Genomic DNA, 26,959 nt, shown 5'->3' with positions numbered 1-26,959 from the left:
CTGTTGATGGGTATAGAGGCAGGGTGTTCCCATGGGAAAAGCATTTCTTATATGACAAGGAGTCTCAGGGTAAAATGGAGTTATGTTTGGTTATTTCCCATATATCCTCGCCCATAACATTGGCAAGAAATTACCACAAAGTTAGCAATTTTTCAGTACTTGGAATTGAACCCAGTGCATTCTAAGCAAATATTCTACCAGTGAGCCACATCCCTTTCTTATATATTTATTTTTTTCTCCTCATGCTTATGTTTTCATTTTATCTTGAGTAATATTTATAATAGCTCTTTTAAATCTTTGCCAGAAGTATTGTGTATCTCAAGTGGAGACCTTAATTCTGCCCTGGCAGGTTCTTGACACTGCAGAAAGGAATTTCAGTATGTGTCAAAGAGGCACAAGCAGAGGTTTATTTAGAAAAAGTAAGGAGATTTACCCAGGAAAGCAAACAATAGAGCAGGATATGCACTCAAAGCACAGGGAGTGTGGGCACTCAAGGGTGAGATGCCAGCTGGCTATGGTAAAGCATGCCTGTAATCCCAGTGACTCAGGAGGCTGAGGCAGGAAGATTGTAAGATCAAGGAAAAGTTTCAGCAGTTTAGTGAGGCCCTAAGCAACTTAGTCCCTGTCTCAAAATAAAAAATAAAATGGACTGGGGATGCGCTCTGTTGTAGAATACTGAGTTCAATCCCTGATATAAAACAAAACAAACAAAAAAAGTGAGACGTGCTTTTGGGGTCTTAGGCTTCTTCTTTTAAAGGAAACTTTGTTAAGTGTTGAGCATCAGCCTAATGAGCTCCATTCTTTTGATCAAGGAACAGAGTCATTCTGAGTGATCTGGTTCTTTATAATAGCACTTAGTCTGTACCATGTAATAGCTTTTTAACATTCTCTCTTTCTCTCTCTCTGCTTCTTTTAATCTGTCTAAAAATACATTCTGTAAACTGACAAGGTATATAGGCTCTATTTAACTGAATTTACAATACCCTAAGATTTATTGGACCTTTATTTAAAATTCAGGCCTGGAGGAAAACAGGTCTGGCAAGTGAAGGAGAGAGTGTTCGTGCAGGCTTTATTTGTTTATTTATTTATTTTTAATGTTTTTCTTTATAGATGGATACAATACTTAAATTTTATTTATTTATTTTATGTGGTGCTGAGGATTAAACCCAGTGCCTCATGTATGCTAAGCAAGTGCTCTACCCCTGAGCCACAACAATAGCCCCTCATGAGAGTTTTAGATTTAAAATTATAGTTTCTTTTTCCTTCCCAGTTTGTCTCCTTTCTAGCCATCCTTCCTTCTTCTATTCTTACTCAGCCCCATGGTATTTCACCCCATATCATATAATTAGTCAGCCAAAGATTTGAGGGTACATCTATACAACTCTGTCTCTGTGTATGTGTCTGACTATTGATACTCACTCTCTCTTTCCTTTCCAATACCCTGTTTTACAAAATTTTGCAGCTTGGCTACCCTGAATTACAACTTCTGCCTTCTCAACTCAACAAAACAGCAAGGTTCTCTTTGGGTTCATTGTAATCTGGAAACTGCACCATTTGAATACTTTTCTCTCAGCAGTCACCTTCTGGCATTGTTGTTCAGTGTCTGAAGACAGTTCCCTTAACCACTTAGTATGTGTATTGCATTAATTTTCATATATTATTTTTTTTCTCAGAACAATATAGCTGAAGTTCAAGAATTGCATTCTGAATTAATGTGGAAAGATTTTATAGACCACATCAGTAGTCTCCTACACAGTGTTGAAGTGGAAGTCAGTTACTTTGCAGCTGGAATTATTGCACATTTAATATCAAGAGGAGAACAAGCTTGGACATTAAGCCGTAGCCAGAGGAATTCTCTTCTTGATGACCTGGTAGGGTCATTTTTCATTTTCTAGAAAAATTACATATTGGTTAAACTATCAGAGTCTTATAATATGATAATGTGACATTAATAATTATTATAATTCTTCCTGTATGTCTTATGTCTTCTAGCATTCAGCTATTTTGAAATGGCCAACTCCAGAGTGTGAAATGGTAGCATACAGGTAATTAACATGATAATTAGTAAACAGCCAGTGGGAGTGCTGAGGATATAGCTCAGTTATTAGATTGTTTGCTTAGCATACCTGAGGCCCTTTGTTCCATCCCAAGCAACACACACACACACACATACACACACACAAAAAAAAAAGATTAAAAAGCTAGTGACCAAAGCTAGTGACCAGCTGGGCGCAGTATAATCCCAGTAGCTCTGTAACCCAGTGGCCCAGGTGGCTGAGGGAGAAGGAACACAAGTTCAAAGCCAGTCTCAACTAAAGTGAGGCACTAAGCAACTCACTGAGACCCTGTCTCTAAATAAAATACAAAATAGGGCTGGGAATATGCCCCTGAAATCAATCAGTCATTTTTCATACTTCAAGATTACCCCTATTAGTTGTATAATTTTTCTCTATTAGTACTGGCTTTAAAAGAAGCAAAATTTTGCGTGGTGTGGTGGCACACCCGAGGAATCGCAGCTACTCAGGAGGCAGGGGCAGGAGGATCAGAAACTCCAGGCTGTGAGATTCTGTTTTAAAATAAAATAGATGGTTTGGTTATATATCTCAGTGGTAGAGCACTCCTGGGTTTAGTCTCCAGTACAACCGAAAAAAAAAAGTAGCAAAATATTTGACATTTTTCTGTCACCTATACATTAATCATTCTTTCTATATATATAAGTCCCAAGGATTTGTCTCTACTCTTTATTTTTTAGTTGTAGTTGGATACAATACCTTTATTTTATTTTATTTATTTATTTTTATGTGGTGCTGAGGATTGAACCCAGGCCCTCGCACGTGCTAGGCAAGTGCTAGGCAAGTGCTAGGCAAGTGCTCTACTGCTGAGCCACAACCCCAGCCCCTGTCTCTAATCTCGGAATTCAAAGATGACCAAGACATGGTACTGCACACAAGAATCTTATACTTTAGTGAGGCAGATCAAATGTGAATTTTATATAATTCACCATTATGCTAGATGTGCATAGAATGTTGTAAAATTAAAAATAAGAGTCCTTAACCTTATGCTGGAAGATATTTAAAGGAAGTGAATTACTACTGAGTTTTGAAAGATACTTAAAGTTGGGCAAGAGATTTTTTGATGAGAAAGCAATGTGTGAATACACACAGATCTGAAACAACGTGATAGCATTGACAGAACTAGAAGTAATACCACATTTGTTCAGGAAAACTATAATAATTAAAGTGCATACTGAATTCCTAACTCTTTATGAAAATTTAGTGACTTGATAGCCAATTTACTAAATTACCCAAAGTATTCCTGGTTGCTGCTTTTTATTCTTTTCTCTCTTTCTTTTTTTCTTTTTTGAACCAAGGACTGAACCCAAGGGTGGTTAACCACTGAGCCAATTCACACTTTTTATTTTTTATTTTGAGAGAGGGTCTTACTAGGTTGCTTACAGTCTCTCTAAGTTCCTGATTTTGAATTTGCAATCCTCTGGCCTCAGCCTCCCGAGCCACTGGGATTAATGCTACCACACCCATGTCCTGGTTGCTTCTTAATTTTTTTATGACTGATTTTTGTTGTCTGCTTCATAAGTGCTAGTGCTTATTGACTTCCCCAATTTATGTTTTACCCATTTTTATGAAGACCAGTAGAAATAAAAAAGCTAATTCTAGACCTTCAGAATATTCTCAATTAGTTATCGCCTAACTTATCCATTTCTTAATTTCTAAATCAACATCCTTTAATGTTCAAAATGTGTATTATAAGACCAAAAAAATGTTTTTGAAAGATTTTTTTCCCCTCTTTTGATTCTGTGTCCTAATCACTTTTCATGTTCTATACCAAGATATATCTAAATGCAGTCTTTTCTAAAATTAGTCTAAGACAAAGAAAAGATGTTCTAAAATTCATTTATATTAATTTAGAATTAACAAGATGAAATTTCTAAAATGAAAGGTTTAGAAATTACCACTTAGAAAATAACACTTCGAGCTGGGTGCGGTGGCCCATGCCTGTAATCCCAGCAGCCCAGGAAGCTGAGGCAGGAGGATCGAGAATCCAGAGCCAGCTTCAGCAAAAGCAAGGTGCTAAGCAACTCGGTGAGAAAAATATGAAATAGAGTTGGGGAGGTGGCTCAGCAGTTGAGTACCCCTGAGTTCAATCCCTGGTACCAGAAAAAGAAAATAACGCTACATATAGAATGTAACTTTGATTCTTTTCTTTTGAAATTTTAGATCCTTTAATCCATTTTTCCCACTACTTGGCTGCTTCACAACACCAGGAGTCCAACTGTGGGCTGTTTGGGCCATGCAACATGTCTGCAGCAAGAATCGTATGTACCAAAAAAGAGAATTACAGTTTTCCTTTTCAAGTGAAATTCTCCTTTCACAGAAACCCATTTCTCATTTGTGTATTGTAGTGGGTTGTAAGGACACTGACTTTTAAAGATATAATATAAGAAAATTTGAGGTTATAAACTAAAAGAATCTTTCAGAAGGAGCTTGGCAATACTGAATGATAGTGCTATAATGGAGATACTGTTCTGGACCTCATGGAATTTAAAGATTAAGAACATATAGTGAAGGCTGGGGTTTAGCTCAGTGGTAAAGCATTTATGGCACACTGGGTTTGAGCCTCAGCACCACATAGAAATAAATAAATAAATAAAATATAGGCATTGTGTCCACTTACAACTAAAAAAATATTAAAAAAAAAAAAAAAAACAATGGGGCTGGGGATGTGGCTCAAGCGGTAGCGCACTCGCCTGGCATGCATGCAGCCCGGGTTGAATCCTCAGCACCGCATACAAAAAAGATGTTGTGTCCGCCGAAAACTAAAAACAAACAAACAAACAAAAAAACCTATAGTGAGTCCCATTTGTTGAATAAAAGATCCTAAGTAGGGTCACTGCTATTTATCAAACATTCCAGTGCCTAATCTTTATTCACCCCAAATTTCATTATATAAGACATTATTGTTAGTACCCATTATCCCTGGAGAAACAAAGTATTTTTCTTTTCAGTCATTCATTTATTTATTTTTTCCACATTTTTGTATGCGCATTATAATTGTACATATTGATGGAATTTGTTGTTACATATTCATAATGCACATGCACAACAATATAATTTGGGCAGTATCACTCCCCAGCAGTTCCCACTCCTTCCCTGTTCATTTATTTATTTTAAAACATGGAGTCTTTCTATGTTGCCAGGCAGGCCTCAAACTCCTGAACTAAAAAAAATTCTCCTGCCTCAGCCTCTTAAATAGGTGAGATTATAAGCATGTGCTACTATGCCCAGCAAAATGGCAGCGTTAAACAGAATATGTGTGTGTTTGTGTATACTGTGTGTGTATACACACAAATATAAATATATTTTTATTTTTTATTTATTTTAAAATCTTTTTTTTAGTTGTAGATGGACACAATATCTTTATTTATTTATTTTTATGTGGTGCTGAGGATCAAACCCAGTGCCTTGCATGTGTGAAGCAGGCACTCTACTGAGCTACACCCCAGCCCTATAAATATATTTTTCAAAAGAGTGTGTGTGTGTGTGTGTGTGTGTGTGTGATGTGAATGTGTGAGTGTGGTGCTGGGATGGCTCGTACATATTAGGTAAGCACCCTAACCCTGAGCTCCACTCCAAGCCTCAGATGCAACATTTAGGTCAGGTTTCATATCATTCTTTGTTTGTTACTAGGGATTGAACCCAGGGGCACTTAACCACAAAGCCATCCCCTGCCCTTTTTATTTACAGACAGGGTCTCACTAAATTGCTTAGGGCCTTGAGATTGACTTTGAATTTGTGGTCCTCCTGCTTCAGCCTCTGAGCAATACCACACCCAGTCATATTCTTATTTCTTGAAGGTTGTAATATAATTACCGAGAGGTGTAGTGGCAAACCTGTGTAATCCTAGCTACTTGGGAGGCTGAAGCAGGAGGATCACAAGTTTGAAGCCAGTCTCAGTAACTTAGTAAGACCTTATCTCTAAAAAATCAAAAGGACTGGGATTTGGCTCAGTGGTAAAGTATGGGGGTGGGAGATCTACATGAGTTTGCATATGGAATGGCCCCAAAGGCTCATGTGTTCCCTAACCAGCAGTCTTCAGAGATGGGGTTTTTGGGAGGTGACTAGGTCATGAGGGCTCTGACCTCATCAATGGATTAATAATTTGAATAGATTATTGGGAGGTAGTAGAAACTGTAGAAGATGGGATGTAATCACATACTGTCTACTTTCTGGCTACCATGAGCTGAGCATCTTTTCTCTGCCAAGCATTTCCACCATGTCATTATGCCTTACCGCAGGCCCAAGTAATAAAGCCAGCTGACCATGGACTGAAACCTGTAAAACTGTGAGCCAAAATAAAACTTAACTCTTTTAGTATTGTTTTTGTCAAGTATTTTAGTCTCAGCCACAAAAAGGTGAGTCATACAATGACCTTAAGAGCAGATAACACCAAAAGGAAAAATCAGTGAAATTGAAGATATAACAATAGAGATGGCCCAAACATAAAGTTGGAATACATAAAAGAAGTATTTTAGACCTCAGTGACCCTTGGTACAACATCAAGTGTCCTAAGTGTAATTTGAGTCTGACTAGTGGAAAGAGGGAGAACAGAAAAAGATTGGAAAAAGCGATAGTAGCAAATACTCCAAATTTGTTTGAAACTAAAACCACATATTGAAGAAACTCAACAAAGGCCAAGTAGAGTAAATTGTAATAAAATTATAACAAAGCTCATTAGAATCAAATTACCGAGAATGGTAATGGAAAGGAAACATTAAAAGGAGTCAGTAAAAAGTCATGTTATATGCCATGCACAAAAGTATCTTGAAATGAGTGAATGAACATAATAACATCAAAATGGATGAGATGGTTGTGATAAAAGAGGGAAATTTATAACATTAAAAGTCTGTATATGGGAACTGAGATGTATAGTTCAATAGTAGAGAGCCTATCTAGCATGTATGAGGCCCTGGATTAGATCCCAAGCACTGAAACAATAACAAAAATACAAAATGTCTACGTAAGAAAAGAAGAAATGTCTCAAATCAGTGACTTCAACTTCTACCTCAAGAAGCCAAAGAAAAGGGGGGGTAGGGTGGGGATATAGCTCAGTTGGTAGAGTGTTTGCCTTGCATGTACAAGGCCCTGGGTTCAATCCCCAGAACCACAAAAAAGAAAAGGAAAAAAAGCCAAAAAAAAAAGTCAGGCCTATAATCCCAGTGGCTCAGGAGGCTGAGGCAGGAGAATAGGCCCTAAACAACTTAATGATACCCTGTCTCAAAATAAAAAAAGGGCTGAGGATGTGATTCAGTGGTAAAACACTCCTGGGTTCAATCCTTGATGCCAAAAAATGGGGGGGGGGAGAAATTTAAATTTAAAGACATCATAAACAGAGAAAGAAATAACAAGAATCAAAAAAGAGGGCTGAGGTTGTGGCTCTGCCATAGAGTGCACATCTAGTATGTGTGAGGCCCTGGGTTTGATCCTTAGCACCACATAAAGATAAATAAAGAAAATAATGGTATTGTGTTTAACTACAACTAAAAAATAAAAAAGGAAGAACAAATTTGACTTATATTATCTGACATACCTGTAGTAATCAAGATAGTATCAGGCCAGGTGCCGGGGTGCATGCCTATAATCCCAGCAGCTTGGGAGGCTGAGGCAGGAGGATCTTGAATTCAAAGCCAGCCTTAGCAGTTTAACAAGGCCCTAAGCAAGTCAGCAAGACCCTGCTGATAAATAAAATACAAAAAAGGGCTGGTGATGTGGCTCAGGGATTGAGTACCCCTAGGTTCAATCCCTGGTGCCCGCCCCCCCCCCGCCCCAAAGTGTTGAGACATAAAAATAGATAAAAGTAGGACATGCCTGGTGGTGACTGGGGAGGCTGAGGCAGGAGGATGGCAAGTTTGAGGTCAACCTCAGCAATTTAACGAGGCCCTAAGCAACATAGTGAGATCTAGCTCAGTGGTAGAGCGATTGCCTTGCATGCATGAGGTCCTGGGTTAGATCCTTAGCACCATGTAAAAATAAACCAATATGGGCTGGGGATGTGGCTCAAGCGGTAGCGCGTTCGCTTGGCATGCGTGCGGCCTGGGTTCGATCCTCAGCACCACATACAGACAAAGATGTTGTGTCCGCCAAATACTAAAAAATAAATATTAAAATTCTCTCTCCCTCTCTCTCCTCTCTCTCACTCTTTCTTTAAAAAAAAATAGATTAATGAATCAAAACAGAGAATACAGACATAGACATATACATATAAAATTAATTAAATTTTTACATAGGTTCAAAGCAGTTTGGTGGAGAAAGGAGTCTTTGTAAAAAATGGTGCTAGAACAACTGGATATAAATATGTAAAAAAAAATTGAACTTTGATTTATACCTCTACTACATAAAGAATTAGCTCTAAATTCATCATAGAGCTAAAAATAAAACCAAAAAATAGCTTACTGGGTGTGGTGGCGCATGCCTGTAATCCCTGTGGCTTGGGAGGCTGAGGCAGGAGGATCACAAGTTCAAAGCCAGCCTCAGCAGCTTAGTGAGGCCCTACGTGACTCAGGGAGACCCTGTCTCTAAATAAAATGCTAAAAATGGCTGGTGATGTGGCTCAGTGGTTAAGTGCCCCTGTATTCACTCCCTAGTACCCCCCCCAAAAAAAAAAAAAAATTGAAGCACTAGAATAAAGCATAGTGGTACATGCCTACATGCCTACAATACCAGTAATTTGGGAAGCTGAGGCAGAAGGATCAAAAGTTCTAAGGCCTGGGCTGGGGATGTTGCTCAAGTGGTAGCAAGCTTGCTTAGCATGTTTGAGGCACTGGGTTCAATTCTTGGCACCACATAAAAATAAAATAAAAGACATTGTGTCCACCTAAAACTAAAAAAATAAATATTAAAAAAAAAAAAAAAAGGTTCCAAGGCCCATCTTGGCTACCTAGTAAGACCTTGTCTCCAAATAAAATAAAAATGACTAATGATGTAGCTTGGAGGTAGAATGCTCCATCCTTAGTACCACAAAAAGTAAAAGTTAGTCACTATGGGTCTGGATCCCGCCATTATTTGAATGTTTATAGGCTTCCTTTCCTAGATCAGGAGCCCTAGCTTTCTGTGCTACACAGGTGCTGAAAAAACCATAGTGTCAAGATGGGGCAAAATTGCGACATATGCAGTAGAGGGGAGAAATAGAGAATGTCTACTACGCGCTTCTGCCCCTTTCAATGCTTTATTCCCTCAAGTTACTCAATACAATTTCACTCTGGATTGTTAAGAAAACAGAAATTCTTAATGCTGGGCACTGCAATAGATATAATCAATTCACAGCCAACAATTCTAGATTAATTAACTCACAGCCAACAATTCTAGATTAATTCTAAGCACTGCAAGCACACTTAATCATGACAGGCTAATGACAGACATTCCCTCTGTGTGCTAAGGTCAAAAGTCTCGAGCTTTAGGCTTTAAGTCCACTAGATACACACACTCAATCAGACCTAGGAGATCGGGTCCAGAACCAAGGCAGGCTTTTCCTGGCGTGGAGGGACAACTGGTTGAGGAGAGGGTCCTAGGGAGAAGTTGTGGCTCTCACCAAGGTCCAGAGGAGGTGGTAGAATTTGAGAGCAGTGAGGATCAGGAAAAGATGATAAGTAATGGGATGTCAGGTCCTCATCAGGCTCTCCAGTTCGAAATCCCTGTTCATTTGCTCTATTATTTATACTAAATTTTGGGGCTTTGACCCCCCTTTCAATCCTTATCAGCTACCACGGGATTTCTCCATGACATCATTTACCCTGGTGTCAGAAATATCTGGTCTTGTGATCTCCACCCTGATCTCGCCTTTCTCACAGCCTGCCAGAGGCCTCACTCTATTTATCAGGGTGAGGGGAAGTTTGAAACTGTACTGGAGGGATCTGTTGGATGTGCCTGGTGAAACTAGAGGTTTCAAACAGGAGTTTTTAAAATAGAATTGCTTAGGCTCAGGCTTAAGGCCATCCTCACACATAGGGAGAACACTAAGCAACCTGAAAGCCAGGAAATGGTAAAGGTCTATGTGTATATCAATGTGCCACTAGCCCCGCAAGTTCACAGCTTATGTGGTGAAAACTGGGATAATAATCAGGAGAGAACCCCAACTCCATTTGTTGTGTTCCTACATGAGAGAAGCTGTGATTTTTAGGGTCCTCAGTTTTTGTTTCTCCTGAGGGTTTTTTTGTTTGGTTTTTGGTAGCGGTGTTTATCCACTGATCCATATCCCCAGCCCTTTCTTATATTTTTTATTTAGAGACGGGATCTCACCAGTTTCTTAGGGTCTCATTAAGTTGCTGAGGCTGGCTTTGAACTCTGATTCTCATACCTATACCTCCTGAGCTTTTTAAATGTAGATGAAGTAGTATCTCAAATCCAGAACCCAAATTTGAAATCTGGAATTCCTGCATAGCTCTTCAAAGGTCAAACTGTTATATTTCCAAAGCCAGGGTTCCTGTTGTGATGGGCAAAAGGTGCGATTTATCCAGTCCAGGGGGAGAAATAAAGAATGTCCACATGCTTCTGCCCTTTTCAATGCTTTATTCATTCAGATCATTCAATACAATTTTACTCTATAGTTTCTTAATCAAGAAAATGACAATCCTTAATGCTAGGCATTACAATAAACATAATCAATTCACAGCAAAAAATTCTAGATTAATCAGTTCAAAAGTCTCAAGCCTTAGGCTTTTAAGTCCAGCAGATGCACACTCACTCAGACCGAGGTGATTGTCTGGGACCAAGGCAGACTTCTCCTGGGGTAGAGCTGACAGCTGGCTGAGGAGAGGGTCTTAGAGAGAAGTTTCCATTCTCACCGGGGTCAAGATGTGGCTATAGAGTTTGAGAGTGGTGAGGAATATGCAGAGGATCAGCAAATGATGATGTCATCCAGGTCCTCATCAAGCTCTCCAGCTTGTGTGCATCAGTATAGGTTGACTGAATATTTGTTCCTTTGCTCTGTTATTTATACTAAATTTGGGGGCTTTTGGCCCCCCACCCTTTTAATCTTTATCAGCTTCCATCATTTACCCTGAGGTTAAAATATCTGGTCTTGTGGTCCCCACCCTGATCTTTTGTCCTTTCCTTTTTATCAGGTGAGGACAGCCTGCCAGAGGCTTCACTCTGAGCTTATCTGGGTTGGGGGGAGTGACTTGTCTGTGCCTGAGGGCAATACTGGTGGGCTCCTTAGTTTGGTGTGCCTAGTGGGATTGCAGGTTTCAAACTGGAGTTTTTAAAAAGTTTATAAAGAATTGCTTAGGCTCAGGCCTAAGGCCATCCTCATGGTTTCCTGTTCACAGTAAATGACAATAAAATAGAATAGATAGTAAAATGACCAGGCAGTCAGGATAATGGGCCCCATTTTAGGAGTACCTTTAAGGCTTATTTCAAATGTAAAAAACCTGGAGGCTGACTCTCTGGAACACCTTCAACCAAATCCTTTGTCCCAGGGATGAACCCCGATGGAAGTTACTGAAAGGAGGATGGTCACAGATAGGATGGAAGAGAACCCAGATGGTGGCCAGGATGCTTTTTTCAATACCTATTTTAAATAAATTTTGGTCCATGCTCTGCCCCAAACCATATACAAACTCCTAAGCTGGCACACCAACATGAGTTTTTCTGCTATCATCCCCCCTCTCTCATGGTAGGAATTCATCTCTTCTTACTTAAAATCCTACTCTGTTTACTCTTTAAAAACAAGGGGTGGGGGGGCTGGGGATGTGGCTCAAGTGGTAGTGCGCTTGCCTGGCATGCATGAGGCAGTGGGTTCCCTCAGCACCACATAAAAATGAAATAAAGATATTAAAGAAAAAAAAAAACGAGGTGGGGGCTGGGGTTGTGGATCAATGCACTTGCCTCCATTGTGTGAGGCACTGGGTTCAATACTCAGCATCGCATATAAATAAATGAATAAAATAAAAGTCCATCAACATCTAAAAACAAAACAAAAAAAGTAAAAATAAAATAAATACATAATAAAAATGGCTGGAGTTGTGTAGTTCAGTGGTATAGTGCTCCTGGGTTTAATCCCCAATACCATACACACACACACACACACATACAAAATATGCTAAATTTAAGGAAAAACATATCAATTGATGCATTAGAATTGAGAATCTAGGAAAATGCCATAATTCTATGGTCAGCTTATTTTCAAAAAGGCTACGGAAACATTTTGTTGGGAAAAGAGCAGGCTTTTCAACAAATGAACTCCAATTGGATTATAAACCCACCAGTAAGGGCTGGGGATGTGGCTCAAGCGGTAGCGCGCTCGCCTGGCATGCGTGCGGCCTGGGTTCGATCCTTAACACCACATATAGAACAAAGATGTTGTGTCCGCCGAAAACTAAAAAATAAATATTAAAATTCAAAAAAAAAATAGACCCACCAGTAAGAGCTAAATATATAAAACTTTGTGAAGGAAACATAACTATGAAACTTCATTTAAAAAAGAAAATTTAGGCCAGCCCACCCTGTGTGGTGGCACACCCTTAATACCAGCATTTTGGGAGACTGAGGCAGGAGGATCATGAGTTCAAAACCAGCCTTAGCAAAAGCAAGGTGTTAAGCAACTCAGAGAGACCCTGTCTTTAAATAAAATACAAAATAGGGCTGGGGTTTTGGTTCAGTGGTCAAGTAGCCCTGAGTTCAATCTCTGGTACCCCCCACCAAAAAAAAAAAGTTATACCAGGCACAGTGGCACATGCCTATAATCCTAGTGGCTTGGGAGGCTGGGGGAGGAGGATAGCAAGTTCAAAGCCAGCCTCAGCAATTTAGCAAGACCTTGTCTTAAAATAAAAACTAAAAACAAGGGCTGAAGATGTATCTCAGTGGTTAAGCACCCCTTGGTTCAATCCCTGGCACCAGAAAAACAGTTTAAAAAAGTGCATATACAGGGAGGGGGCGGGTTGTGGCTCAGAGGTAGAGCGCTTGCCTAGTACATATGAGGGGCTGGGTTGGATTCTCAGCACCACATAAAAATAAATAAATAAAATAAAGGTATTGTGTCCAACTACAACTAAAAATAAATATATTTTTTAAAAAGTGCATATATAAATACGTAACAGCAAATCACACCAATATGTATGCACCAATAAAAAAATGGAAGAAAGAAAAAAAAAACAGAACAAAACTTTACAACCTTGAATTAAGTAATGGATTCTTAGGACATCAGAAATACAAGTAACAAAAAAAAAAAAAATTAACAAAACAAAAACCACCTAGATTATTTGGATTTAATAAAAAAATTTAGGTCACTGTGACGCAAAGCAGACTAAAACATTTGTCTTCAACTGAAAACACTTTCAGTTACAGCATCCAGTTGCATTTTCCCCCTCTTATTTGGAGACTCTCTGAGAGAAGGCGTTATGTTCACATAACACAATCTTATAAGAAAGAATAATACAGTATACTTAGAATACAATTTAATTAATTGGCATTCCTATGCTTCTATTTTCCCCCACTCTTCTTCTTCTTCTCCATCATCATCATCATCATCATCATCATTTTAGCACTGGAGTTAGAACCCAGGGGTCTTTACTACTGAGCTATATCCCCAGGCCTTTTAATTTTTTTTTATTTTGAGACAGGGACTCACTAAATTGTTGAGGCTGGTCTCAAATTTGTAATCCTCCTGCCTCAACTTTCTGAGTTGGTGGGATTACAGGTATATACCACCAGGTTGATCTCCCACTTCCATTATTAAGCTGTGTAAGTTACCATTTGTGAATTTAAAAAAAAAAAAAATTAGCACTAGGCATTGTGGCCTATAATTTCAGCTACACAGGAAGCTAAGGCAGGAGGATCACAAATTCAAGGTTAGCCTGGGCAATTTAGCAAGACCTTGGCTCAAAATAAAAAATAAGAAAGGGCTGTGAGTGTTCAATGACAAAGTGCACCCTGAGTTCAATCTCCAATACTGAGAAAAAAATTTTAGTAATACTTTTCTTACTTATGATTTTGGGTAAGACAGATATCCAAGAAAGATAAGACTTGTAATTCTAGTTCTTTTTAATTTTCTTTTCCAGATTGTCTGTGTCTTGAGACTAGGATAAAAAAGACTTTGGATTTATTTATTTATTGTATACTATTTATGTTTGGGCCTTTGACCATAGACATAGTATCATTATATATATATATATAGTGATATTCATTAAGCTGTATCATCATGTAGTGGTCAATAATAAAACAGCTGAAATGGGAGCTGGGGGTGTGGCTCAGTTTTTGAGCCCTTGCCTAATGTGCAAGGTGTGAGATTACTGGATTCAATCCACCAAAAAAAAAAAAAAAAATCTAACTGTAAATGCAAAAAGATCCTAAGAATTTGGTTTTTGTGGGATAATTTGTGTTTTTAATAAAGCTTTCTTGCCAGGCTTAGTGGCACCTTCCTATAATCCCAGTGAATAGGGAGATAAGGCAAGAGGATCACAAGTTCAAGGCCAGCCTCAGCACCTTATTGAAGCCCTAAGCAACTTAGTGAGACCCTGTCTCAAAATAAAAAATAAGCATGCCTGTAATGCCAGCAGCTCAGAATGCGGAGGTAGAAGGATACAAATTTCACTCCAGCCTCACAGTTCAGCAGGCCCTAAGTAACTTAGTGAGACTCTGTCTTAAAAAAAAAAAAAAAAAGAAAAGAAAAATTTTTTAAAGGGCTGGAGATGTAGCCCAGTGGTAAAACACCTCTGGGTTCAATCCTCAGTACCAAAAAATAAAATAGGGCTGGGGGTATGACTCAGTGGCTAACTGCCCCTAGATTCAATTCCCAGTATCAAAAAAAAGTTTTCTCTTGTTTTCTTTCAGCTTCAAGGTATTGCAGCATGCTGATTGAAGAAGGAGGGCTGCAGCATTTATACAACATCAAAGAACATGAACAGACTGATCCCCATGTTCAACAGATTGCTGTGGCCATTCTGGACAGCTTAGAAAAACACATTGTGCGCCATGGGAGGCCGCCTCCCTGTAAAAAGCAGCCTCAGGCTAGACTAAATTAATATCCATAGATTATTGGATCACTGAACCACAGGAATTTGTGATTGGTTCATTTGGAATATCTTACCCTCTGTGGTGTTTTGGGGGGGTTCTGTGACAAGATTCATAAGATCAGTTTGGATTGATAATGTACACTACTGCCCATGTGAACAGTCTCTAATTTGTCTTGTGATTTTTAACTAATGAGGCAAGAAAGGTCTCTTCCTTCATCATTGCCTTTTAGGAAATTTTCCACATCTTTCAGTGTTTGAACTTACTGTGCTTGAGATTCTAAAGTTTTATGATAAAGTTTGCACGAACCCTTAGGCCAGATTCTTCTGATCTCAGTGTCCCTTCCAATCAATTTGCAGCTTCCCATGAGCTGTTAACTTGATTTCTGGCACTGCTTCACTTGTAAATTTTATACTGCTTCTGTACAAAATGCCTTTATTCTCTGTGTATCTTTTATAAGATGTCCTTCTTAGTATGAAAGAATGGAAACCTAAGTTGTCTCCTTGTGGAATTTACTCACTGTAACCTGGATGGCTAATAGAAAAATATTTTTAGAGGGCTGGGGATGTATCTCAGTAGTAGAGCGCTTGCCCAGCATGTGTAAGGCCCTGTGTTCAATTCCTAGTACTACAAAGACAAAGAGAAAGAAAAAGAAAAGAAGAAGAAGAAAAGAAAGAAAAATATATTAGGAAGAAAAACTACTAAGGAAGAATAGAGGTTAGGAATTGGGAATTGCTTTCATGGTATAGTTTTTTAAATGGGCCAGGCTATCCTTCTGGAGACCATCTGTCTTGAGGCAGTGAGCAGAAGCTGGTTTTCTGTATTTATGGCTGGGAAGTATGGACTGCTACTTCCTGTACAGACTGCAGGTTACTCTCAACAAATATTTCCCCAAATATCTCAGTATAAAATATTATAGCATTCTGTATTTAAGCCTGTCTAATTCTCCATTATGTCATAATGTTGTGAAAATGTGAATTTTTTACAAATTGTCTCTGGTTCAAACTAGCCATTCTTTCCCCTCTATTTCAAAGTCATTTTTGTTCAGTGGAATAGTGACTACTTGTGGTATTGACTTACTCAGTTAAAATACAATTGACAACAGTAAATTTTTCCACAAAAAGTTTAATTTGGGCTGGGCATATAACTCAGTGGTAGAGTGGTATTTAGTTTGTGCAAGGCCCTGGGTTTAATGCCCCCCAAAAGGTTAAATTTTCTTTTGTTCATATATATGTCTTCTTAATGTGTTCATGTTGGAGAAAAATGTCCATATCTCACTGCCTAAAATGCAAGAGAAGAATTAGGTTATTGTTAAATGTTTAGATAAGGAAAATATTTTTGATGGATTATTTTTTTGACAGTTGCCTTTTCCTTAAGATAGTTAACCCAGTATAGTAAAGAATCAATTATCATTATATCAATAATTGCACTTGGGAGGCAGCAAGTTGCCTGGAAATGTAAATTCCATTTAAATTTTCACTTTGAGATAAGGTTCTTCTGTAATCTCAGATTACTACTTTTTTTTTCATAGATGGACAAAATGTTTTCAGTAGAGATTTTAAATAGGATGTTTAAATTGCAGTATTTTTTTCCAAAGGTATTTTAGCTTAGAAAGAAGCTGGTTTGATAATATGCTGTTAACATTTTTGACACACATATTTGACCCACTATCTCAATAATCAGCTTTGAATTTTTTCAAGTTCCTTCATGGGAATGAAAACTGACTTATATTAAAAGAAAACAAATATTTAGAACCACTAAAAGCACATTAAATTGTGTTTTAATTCTAACTTAATTGGCTTAAAGGAATTTTTTAGATAAAGTGAATTTTTAAAGTTTTCTTTCCTTTTTTCTCCTCCTCATTCTCATTTTTATTATTTTTTATTTTATACTGGGATTGAACCCATGAATGTTTTTACCACTGAGGTACATCCCAGCTCTTTTCGTTTTTCACTTTTGAGACAGGATCTTGCTAATAAGTTGCTTAGGGCCTCTCTTAAAGTCCTGAGAATGGCCTGGACCTTGGGCCAAGGGATCCTACTGCCTCAGCTTCCCCAGTCACCAGAATTACAGGCATGCATCTCCATACTTTGTCTCCCTTTTTTCTCAGTGTCTAAGGCAAAATTTAGAAAATAGGATGGCCTGCAATAACTTGAAAGTTGCTAGCTCTGTTGACCATTTTCAGGTCTGTTTTGTGTACTGAAGGGAAATCCTGTCTGAGAAATTTGTCTTCAAATTTGTTTTACACTGTTCAAGGCAACTGTGTATGTTCCCTGTTAGACTATTGATAGGTTTTTATCTTTACCACTTGTTTTCAGAAATGGCTAAAAATGTACAGAAAACAGTAAATCCCTTCTTTATTCAGAATAAATATAAAGACTCAAAAAATATTTAAAGTTAAAGTTAAATTTACTGTTTTTAGTAGTAGCCAGATCTGAGTCTTAAAAGCAAATCAAGCACATCTCAAATATATAAAAATTTTGGTGCCTTTCTGGTTGGGATGGTTCTTAAAATTTTGTATATAATTAAGGCATAGAATTAACTGTAAGATCTTGAATCTGGTTGAAATATAATGGATGTATATATTGAAATTATGAGGTATAATTGGAGTCTCTACAGTTAGTGTCTATGAGGCTTCTTTTTTGTAGCTGTAGACTAGAATGTACCAGTACTTGGTACCTTCAAAGGTTACCTTTTGGTGACTTAGAGTGCTGTTTCAAGCACTAGAGTTGAACCACTCAAATCATTGGTATGCTCAGATATTATTATACATCAGTAGATCAGTTTAGGAGCAACAGCAAGGTTTGGATCTACTAAAGGAAATGGAATTAGACCTTTTAGATTATAATGGTATGTGTGGGTATCATTGAGTAAGACAAGAAAGAAGTACAACAAATTTTATTAGGGATCTTATTCTTTGTATCAAGTTGTGCTATAGTCTTTATATTCTAAAAAGCATTTCTTTTGGGTTGAGGGCATAGCTCAGCTCAGTAGTTGAACATGTGCTTGGCATGTACAAGGCCTGGGGTTCAGACCCAAGCACCAAAAAGAAAAGAGTATTAGTTTTTTTTTTTTTTCTTTTTGTAGTTAAAAAAGAAGCATAAATCAAGTACTAATGGGGGTTAGTTTATTCTTCAACCACACATGCAATGGCTACTGATCTAGGTTGAGGATTTTTATAAAGCATATCAGACCCATAATTCCTGGAGTTGACCATAAATATTGCTGCTTGTCATCCCTGGGTGGATATGCCATTACTAGAAGGGGATTTCCCTAGGTGGGGGTAAATAAGGTTGCTATGGGAATTTGCTTTCCTGATCTCTTTTATTTTCAAACTTCTGAAGAATCAAAGATTCATATTTTAAACTATTAATCCTATTTGTCTAGTTTAGAAAGTTGCTCTTACAAATGAGTCCTTATACATTGACCTGTATTTCTCCTAGTCATTTTAGTTTCGCTGTGTTTTTAATTATGCTATTTATCAAAATAGCATCGGGCCATCTTCCATCCTCTTTGAGCAAATCTTAATGAAAACATTTTATGCACCAAATTGGGGTAAATTAATGAACCAAAAGTTTGGCTTAGTGTTTTTATTTATTTTTTGTTTTGTTTCATTGGGCTTAGTGTTTTAAAATGCATTACCCCCCTTCCAAAAAAAAAAAAAAAAAAAAAAAACCACTGTGTAGCGGTGCTCAAGGAACAGAGGTAGGAGAAATGTACTGTTTTATATATTTAAAAATGCACCCCACTCCTGCCCTCTCATGTATGTTTACATATTTGGTTTTTGTACAACATTAAAAGGGGTATAAACAGTATTATTTAATTGAAGGCATAAGTTAAAGATAGTGTCATATTGTCAGCTGATGTGGGCTTTTTCAATTTTATCTGATATTATTTATTGGGGGACTTTGTACAGCTAGGGCTTCAAAATTGCTCTGAGACAGCTTTCAGATATGTTTGCAAACTTTTGGTTTCCCTCTTAAATCCACTGTAGCAGTTTTGAATGATTTTGTGAATAAGGGATGTTAGTCTTTACCATTTGCTGAGTGTTCACATTTTTAATTTTTAGTGTTAACTATTTGTTTTAGGAATAATGTAAAATCAATGTTTGGTGATGAGAGTAGTAGTATGATAGGAAAATGCTGATTGGGCTTTAAATGAGTGATTGCTTTATTTACTTAGTGTTTCATAGACTTTGCATGACATGGTATACTCCTAATTATGCATTCTTTCGTTTCCAAATCAGTCTTAACCCAAGATACTTTTATGTTAACTGACTAGTGGTCTAAAAAAGAACTTATTCTGCTTGTTTGTCCCCTGCCCCACTCTTTTTTGGTAAGTTATACAAAGATTAATGCTGTTTCTTATTACTCTGAATGGAATAAGAGCTCTCTTGGACAGCATAGCCTAACTTTAAAGCCAGACAGGAAACTATTGTGATGGTAGCATACACCTGTGATCCCAGCTACTCTGAAGGTGAAACAGGAGGGTCATAAGTTCAAGGTCAACATCAGCAATTTAGCAAGATCCTGTCTCAAAGTGAAAAATAATGGGGATGTAGCCCCGTGGTAAAGAAACCATGAGTTCAATTCCCCATGCTGTGGGGAAAAAATTCAGAGCTGGGCATGGTGTACACTTTCATAATCCCAGCTATTCTGGAAGCTGAGGTGGGAGAATTAGCTTGAGCCTAGGAATTGGAGGCCAGCCTGGGCAACATAGTGAGACCCTGTGTCAAAAAAAAATTTTTTTCCAATAATTCAAAATTATGGAAAGTCAGAAATCTAGTTCATTAATACTATGTGATTAATTTTGGCCTTACTATGGGTAAAATTGTTCAAATTAGGTTCTTGTGTGTTTATTTAATCAGCTTTTGAAGCAAATAACCACTTAGCTAGTGAAAGCTGAGACACTTTATTGAGAGCATTTTTCCCTCTAAAAATAAGAGACTATGAAGATTAATACTCAGATAATCTGCAACAATACAAGTTTTTTAAATCCTTGATTTATATAGGATTCCCTTTATCAAATCCTCACTGACTTGTATGAGAAAAGCTATCTTTTGCTTGAATTCTGATGAAATAATTTAGCTCCTTTCAAAGGATATGAAAAATTGATTGGAATGTGTAATGTGTGTACATTTTAAAGACTCAATTATCTGGATTGGAGGCATTGTTTTCATTATGGCCAGATGAATGGGAGTATTCTGTACATGAATCATGCTATATTTTAAATCAGGACATCACTTAAGTATTAATGTGTGTACAGATTTTTGTTTTGGATTTTTTTTTTTGCCTAAATAAATGTTATAAATTTTATGTAAAGTGTGTCTTGTCTACTTTGCTTCTAGTCCTTTGCTTTAAAATTTAATATTAATGCAACTGGGTGTGGTGGCTTACACCTATAATTCCAGCAGGTTAAGAGCTGAGGAATGAGGACCTCAAGTTCATAGCTGATTCAGAAAGTTAGGAAGGACCTAAGCAATTTAGCAAGAGCCTGTCTCAAAATAAAAGAATAAAAAGGACTGGGAATATGACTCAGCATCCTGAATTCAATCCCCAGTACCAACAAATAAATAAATAAAATAATATTAATGCAAGTTTTGGGTTCTGGGCTCCTTAGTGATCTACTTGCAGCAATTGCTTTGTGAAAAAGGCTATATAGTTTGTCAGGCATGGTGGTGCATGCCTCTAATCCCAGCAACTGGGGAGGCTGAGGCAGAAGGATAATAAATTTGAAGGCAGCCTCAGCAATTTAGAAGACCCTAAGCAATTGAGCAAGGCCCTGTCTCAAAAAGGGCTGGGGATGTGGCTTTCTCATTAAGTACCTCTGAGCTCAATCCACAGTACCAAAAAATAAAAAATAATGGAGAAGAATAAAGGTTAAATAAAAATTATTTAACAGTATATTTGAAACCCAGTTCACAGTGCTTAATCCAAACTGGACACCTATACCTGGTGATATAATTGAGATAATTAATTGGTATACATTGTTTGCTGGGCACGGTGGTGCATGCTGTAATCTCAGTGACTCATGAGGCTGAGACAGGAGGATTGCAAGTTCGAGACCAGCCTCAGCAATTAAGGGAGCCCTTAAGCAACTTAGTGAGACACTGCCTCAAAAAATAAAAAGGACTGAGGATGTGGCTCAGTGGTTAAGCACCTCTGGATTCAATCCCCACTATATCCACCCCCCCCCAAAAAAAGAACTATCTATGGAGAGAGAATGTTTAAGTGCACTTAGTGAGAGAGATTACCAAAAACACAAAGTATTTGTGATTTTTGTTTCAGAACCTTCATTTATAGTTAAGTCTTAGGTAAATCGATTTGCCTAAGTCACAGAACATTGATTGTAGCAACTCCAATTCTCATTTCCAATACAGTGAATCCCACCCCACCATTTTATAATAGGATAACTTGATATTTCTTAGATCTCTGACAGAATGTGATTAAGCGTCAAATGAATGCTACAGGAGAGAATAATGTACCAAGGAGATTGTCTTCAAGAATGACATTATAGAGCAGCATTACTATTTAGATTCTGTACTTACATACAATCGTTAATAAAAAGTCAATACAGAGGGGCTGGGGCTATAGCTCAGTGATAGAGAGCTTGCCTAGCATGCATGAGACACTAGGTTCAATCCTCAGCAACACATAAAAATAAATAAAATAAAGGCATTCTGTCCATCTACAACTATCAAAAAAAAATTTAAAAAGTCACTACAGAAACTACTACTTCACTAATAAAAAATGAGATTAGATTTGTTAGGGTGATTGTAGAGCTTATTGTTCTGGGTTTTTGTTGTTGTTTTGTTTTGCAGTATTGGGTATTGAGCCCAAGGGCACTCTACCACTGAGCTATATTCCCAACCCTTTTAAAAATTCTTTGTCTTGAGATAGAAGTATCACTAAATTATCCAGGCTGACCTCAAACTTGGAATCCTTCTGCTTCAGCCTCTCAAGAAGCCAGGATTACAATTGAGAGTCATTGCCCCTGTATCTATGGCTATATTTAACCAAACAAGCTGGGCTTAGTGGGGCACACTTTTTTTTTTTTTAATGTTTATTTTTCAGTTTTAGGTGGACACAATATCTTTATTTTTATTTGTATGTGGTGCCGAGAATCGAACCCAGTGCCTCACGCATGCTAGGCAAGTGTGCTACCACTTGAGCCACATCCCAGCTCCTAGGGGCACACTTTTAATTGTAATCACTTGGGCAGCTGAGGCAGGAGGATTGCAAGTTCAAGGCCAGCCTTAGCAACTTAGCAAGGTCCCAAGCAATTTAGGCAGATCTTATCTTAAAAAATTTTTAAAAAGGTGGAGGAGGTTTTCAAGATGGTGGAGTAGAGGACATCATTTTCCTGGCTGTTCTGTGTAGTGAAACCAGGAAAGCAGACAGGCAGCTTCTCAGCAAGATGGGTGAACAAAAACAAACAAACAAAACAAAACAAAAAAAAAAAAATGGGGGGACTTTACTGGAATTTAAAACTAGACATTCAAAGCAGACTGAGGACTCAGGAGTGAAAGGATAAGGTTTGTCCTGAAAAGTTTTTAAGTTGCATTCGGAACCTGAAATTCATGTGGCAGTAAAACAATTCCCGGAACTGCCCATTAGATGTGTGTCGAAATCTCCCCTGACCACCTAGTTGCTCAACGAGAACAACCATCTTTCCTCAGAAGCCGTGTAGTCCAGCACGTATACACCTCAGGGCTTAAACCAATCAGTTTGAATGTGTACCCCTTCTTAGTACTGACCAATAACCCCCAACCGACCTGTTTCTGCCAGTGAATGTGCTAATCATGTTAGAGTTGTTATTTGATTTTCCAGCGGTATGTGATGATTTGCTAAGGGATGCTATGATGTATATAAAGTTCCTTCCCTCTCCAAAGAATGTATATAAACTCTGCTTAAATTGTTCTCAGGGCTCTTTGTTCTTTGCTCTTTACCTCTTCGAGGTAGGCTTGGAGCCCCAGCATGCTGGACCCCCAATAAACCCTTTGCTGTTGCATGAGACAGTCTCTTGGTGGTCTTTTCCTCCGACGTTCGCCTGACCTTTACAAGGAGGTTGAATATAATAAAAGAAGGAAGAGGGCTGGGGTTGTGGCTCAGTGGCAGAGCACTTACCTAGCATGTGAGGCACTGGGTTCAATCCTCAGCACCACGTAAATATTTATTTTTATTTAATAAATATTAGATAAATATATTGTGTCCATCTGCAGCTAAAAAAAGAAAACAGTTTAAATAAATAAATAAAGGAGGAAATCCTTAGTGGCGGGGCTGGGGATGTGGCTCAAGCAGTAGCGCGCTCGCCTGGCATGCGTGCAGCCCGGGTTCGATCCTCAGCACCACATACAAACAAAGATGTTGTGTCCGCAGATAACTAAAAAATAAATATTAAAATTATCTCTCTCTCTCTTCCTCTCTCACTCTCTCTTAAAAAAAAAAAAAAGAAATCCTTAGTGGCACAGCCACTGCCTTGGCTGGGCCAGAAGCACAGCCAGAGAAGTCCCTCCCTGAGCATAATGGAGGGATAAGGGGAAAAAAGGAACCCATATATTTAGGAGACCTAAGGAGTGTCTGGGTCTGGAGCAGTTAGAGATCAAGGACATTGTCTGACAAACCTGAAAGACATACTGCACAATATCTACATGCGGGAAAGAAGCTGCCATGTCTCTAGCAGTGTGCAGAGAACAAAGGAAGGAACTATTTTGCTGGGCTGGCAGCTGAGGGGGCTGATTCCTGGCAAACCTGAGTGTGGGCCAAAATACAGGCCCAGTAAACACACATTGCAGGACTACAGAGTGTGCTTAAGTGACCCGGAGAGAATCAAACATAGAAAGAGGTTTACACAGGGGACAACTGGTTGTGGAAAGCCACTGAGCTCTACCTCTGCCCATCTGATTGCTTGCAGGACTCCCTGGGAGAGACACATCTGGCTGGGAACTCAGAAGGGTGGGAGCAGATTGGAGACTGAACCTAAGACCAGGAAATGTGGGGTCTGAAGTTGATGTAGGGGATTAAAAATTGGGTCCCCCACCACACAAGTGGAACCCAGGGGAGATCCAGTGTGAACCAGCAAATACTGGGCACTGGAGGTACACTTTTTAAAAAATCTTCAGACCAATTGGCATTTGGCAAAGAGCCTGGAGCCCAGCTGAGAATATTTTGAACTCCAACGGAAAGAATTCTTTTCATCAAGATTTTTTTGGGGGCTGGAGATGTGGCTCAAGCGGTAGCGCACTCGCCTGGCATGCGTGTGGCCCGGGTTCGATCCTCAGCACCACATACAAACAAAGTGTTGTGTCCGCCAAATATTAAAAAATAAATAAATAAAGTCAATTGTTTTAACAAAAAGCTAACATTAAAAAAAAAAAAAAAAAGATTTTTTTGTTCTTTGTTTAATTGTGACCTTAATGGTACATGGTAATTTATACATTCTCATTTTTTCCTCTCATTTCTAGCATTTTTGAAGCCAGTTATTTTTCATGGATTAGTTTTTTTTTTTTTGTGAACTAAAATTGTTAAACCATGATGCAAAGAAAAGACCACTGACTCCAATTTTACATCAAATTAAAGCAAGCTTGTAATTCCGACTAGCTGGTACTGTCTCTCCTGAAATCTGTGGGATGGAAGACAGTATTCCAGCTTGAGCAGAGTTTTATAGCCAAATAGAAATCCTAGTATTTTACAGAAAACAGAAGTAAATCTTTTATAACTTTTGACAAGATGGCTCCTGATCTTAAGAGAGAATTAGACTGGGTTCATCAGAATTGATGAACCATTAGTATATTTTAGTTTTGTTTTGTGTTCTTATTTTTAAAATTTTTACTTTATATATAAAGTAAAAATCTCCTTTATTCTGCTAATAGTCAACCTCTATTGTTATTTCACTCTTTTTTTTACTTCTTCTTTCCTTTTACTTCATAATCATCACATACTATATCATTTATGGTCTATCCCTTTCCACCTTTTGAAATTATAAACCTTTTTCAAACCTGCTGTTTTTTTTTTTTTAGGCATTAACTGATCATATTATTTCTGTTTATTGTGATAATTAACATTGTAGACATCATAGTAGGAACTGTTTGGTTTAATGCTGTATATTGTTTGCATAGGTGGTTGTTATTATTTGTCTGCCCCTAAACAGTGAGATATTGGAAAACTTCAGGGATACTAAGTCCACAGGGTAAAAGTTCTACTGCCTGAGATCCATACTGTTAGATGGGTAGATACAAAAACAACATGAAAAAGCAAGGGAACAAATTGCCTCGAACAAACCAAGATACTCTAATAACAGAATCCATTGACACCACAGGTAAAGAAGTGTCAGAGAAGGAATTTAGAATGTGCATAGTTAAACTGATCTGTGAAGTAAAGGAGAGTATAAGAAATGAAATCAAAGAGAAAACACAGGAAGTCAAAGATCACTTCAATAATGAGGCAAAGATTCTGAAGAAAAAAAAGCAATAACAAAGCAGAAATCCTTGAAATGAAGGAAACAATAAACGAAATTAAAAATTCAATAAAAAGCATCACCAACAGACTAGACTACTTGGAAGACAGAGTCTTAGGCAATGAAGACAAAATATATAATCTTTTTTTTTTTTTTAATATTTATTTTTTTTTAAAGAGAGAGAGAGAGGAGGGAGGGGGAAAGAGAGAGAATTTTTTAATATGTATTTTTCTGTTTTCGGTGGACACAACATCTTTTATTTTTATGTGGTGCTGAGGACTGAACCCAGTTCCCTGCGCATGCCAGGTGAGCATGCTACTGCTTGAGCCACATCCTCAGCCCAATATTTATTCTTAAGTTTTAGGTGGACACAATATCTCTTCTATCCAGTGAAACTGCCAAGTCAGAAGTTTTGGTCAGTTTAAGCCGTATAGATCTTCCTAACCTCTGACACAGGTAGGATCAAGATTTGCTAACATAATTATATAACCCTAAGTAACAGAAATAAAGGTTCTCTACTAGACACAGAGGACATAACCAGTAAAATTTAACAAGATCAGATGACATTGAGTAGCTTAGCTACATCTCATGGGGTTAGACACCTGCAACATTAAAAGTTAAATGTTGTGTTTATATTCCTGATAACTTTAAAATGTTAAAGATTTACATTCCTATATAAAGGCCTTGTCCACTCTGGCCTTATTATGGGAACAGCTTCTCAGTCTTCACACCTCCTGGTGAGACAATATTAACTTCTGTTGTCTTTATGATATTCATTGACATGTTCCAGAAGCTGCAATATTTGTTCAATTTTTTTTTTTTGTTTCTCTCTCTTATAGAAGAATCTATCCCCAGAGGACTTTACAATGTGTTCTTCCCCAACCAGATTTTCTTTCTTTTTTTTTTTTTTTTTTTTTTAAGAGAGAGTGGAGAGAGAGAGAGAATTTTTTAACATTTATTTTTTAGTTTTTCGGCAGGCACAACATCTTTGTCTGTACATGGTGCTGAGGATCGAACCCGGGCCGCACGCATGCCAGGCGAGCGCGCTACCGCTTGAGCCACATCCCCAGCCCCCCAACCAGATTTTCAATCCAACCTAACTTCAATCCAACCTGACTTCTAAAAGGGAACTACAAACTTCTTGCCCCTTCTGGTGAAGCAGCCAGGTTGGTCATTACTCCTTTTCCTTACAGTAGTAGAAAGTTCCTAAAATTAGAAAGGGGGGAATAAAAACAGAATTAGATGGACAGACAGTGTAGATAGGTAAATCGAGTCAGGTCAGAGCAAGGAGGCCAATTTTCGGTAAGTCTGGAAAGTTGGAGACTGTCCCCTGAGGGATTAAAATTCCTTCAGAGCTCTTTCTCCACCCTATCAAAGATTTGAAAGGGACACATAAGACAAGGGGGGAATTCCATCTTAAGATTGGGAGCCATCTTGTCAAAAAGTCATGAAAAATTAATTTCTGTTTTACTATAAATTACTGC

The 26,959-nt window shown here is 38.0% G+C and overlaps 1 protein-coding gene across 1 annotated transcript in view; it reads left to right on the top strand.

Moving 5' to 3' along the window:
* Positions 1-20,335, top strand: part of Zyg11b (zyg-11 family member B, cell cycle regulator) — a 74,824-nt gene extending 54,489 nt beyond the window's left edge. The window contains exons 11-14 of the mRNA XM_076841297.2: positions 1,674-1,871; positions 1,993-2,045; positions 4,236-4,333; positions 14,841-20,335. Coding sequence (XP_076697412.1) covers positions 1,674-1,871; positions 1,993-2,045; positions 4,236-4,333; positions 14,841-15,031 — 540 coding nt within the window. The 3' untranslated portion in view covers positions 15,032-20,335. The remainder of the gene's footprint in view (positions 1-1,673; positions 1,872-1,992; positions 2,046-4,235; positions 4,334-14,840) is intronic.
* The last annotated feature ends 6,624 nt before the right edge of the window (positions 20,336-26,959 follow it).

This window comes from Callospermophilus lateralis, chromosome 7, assembly GCF_048772815.1.
Source record: "Callospermophilus lateralis isolate mCalLat2 chromosome 7, mCalLat2.hap1, whole genome shotgun sequence".
NCBI lineage: Eukaryota > Metazoa > Chordata > Mammalia > Rodentia > Sciuridae > Callospermophilus > Callospermophilus lateralis.
This window is presented reverse-complemented; position numbering and strand designations above follow the sequence as displayed.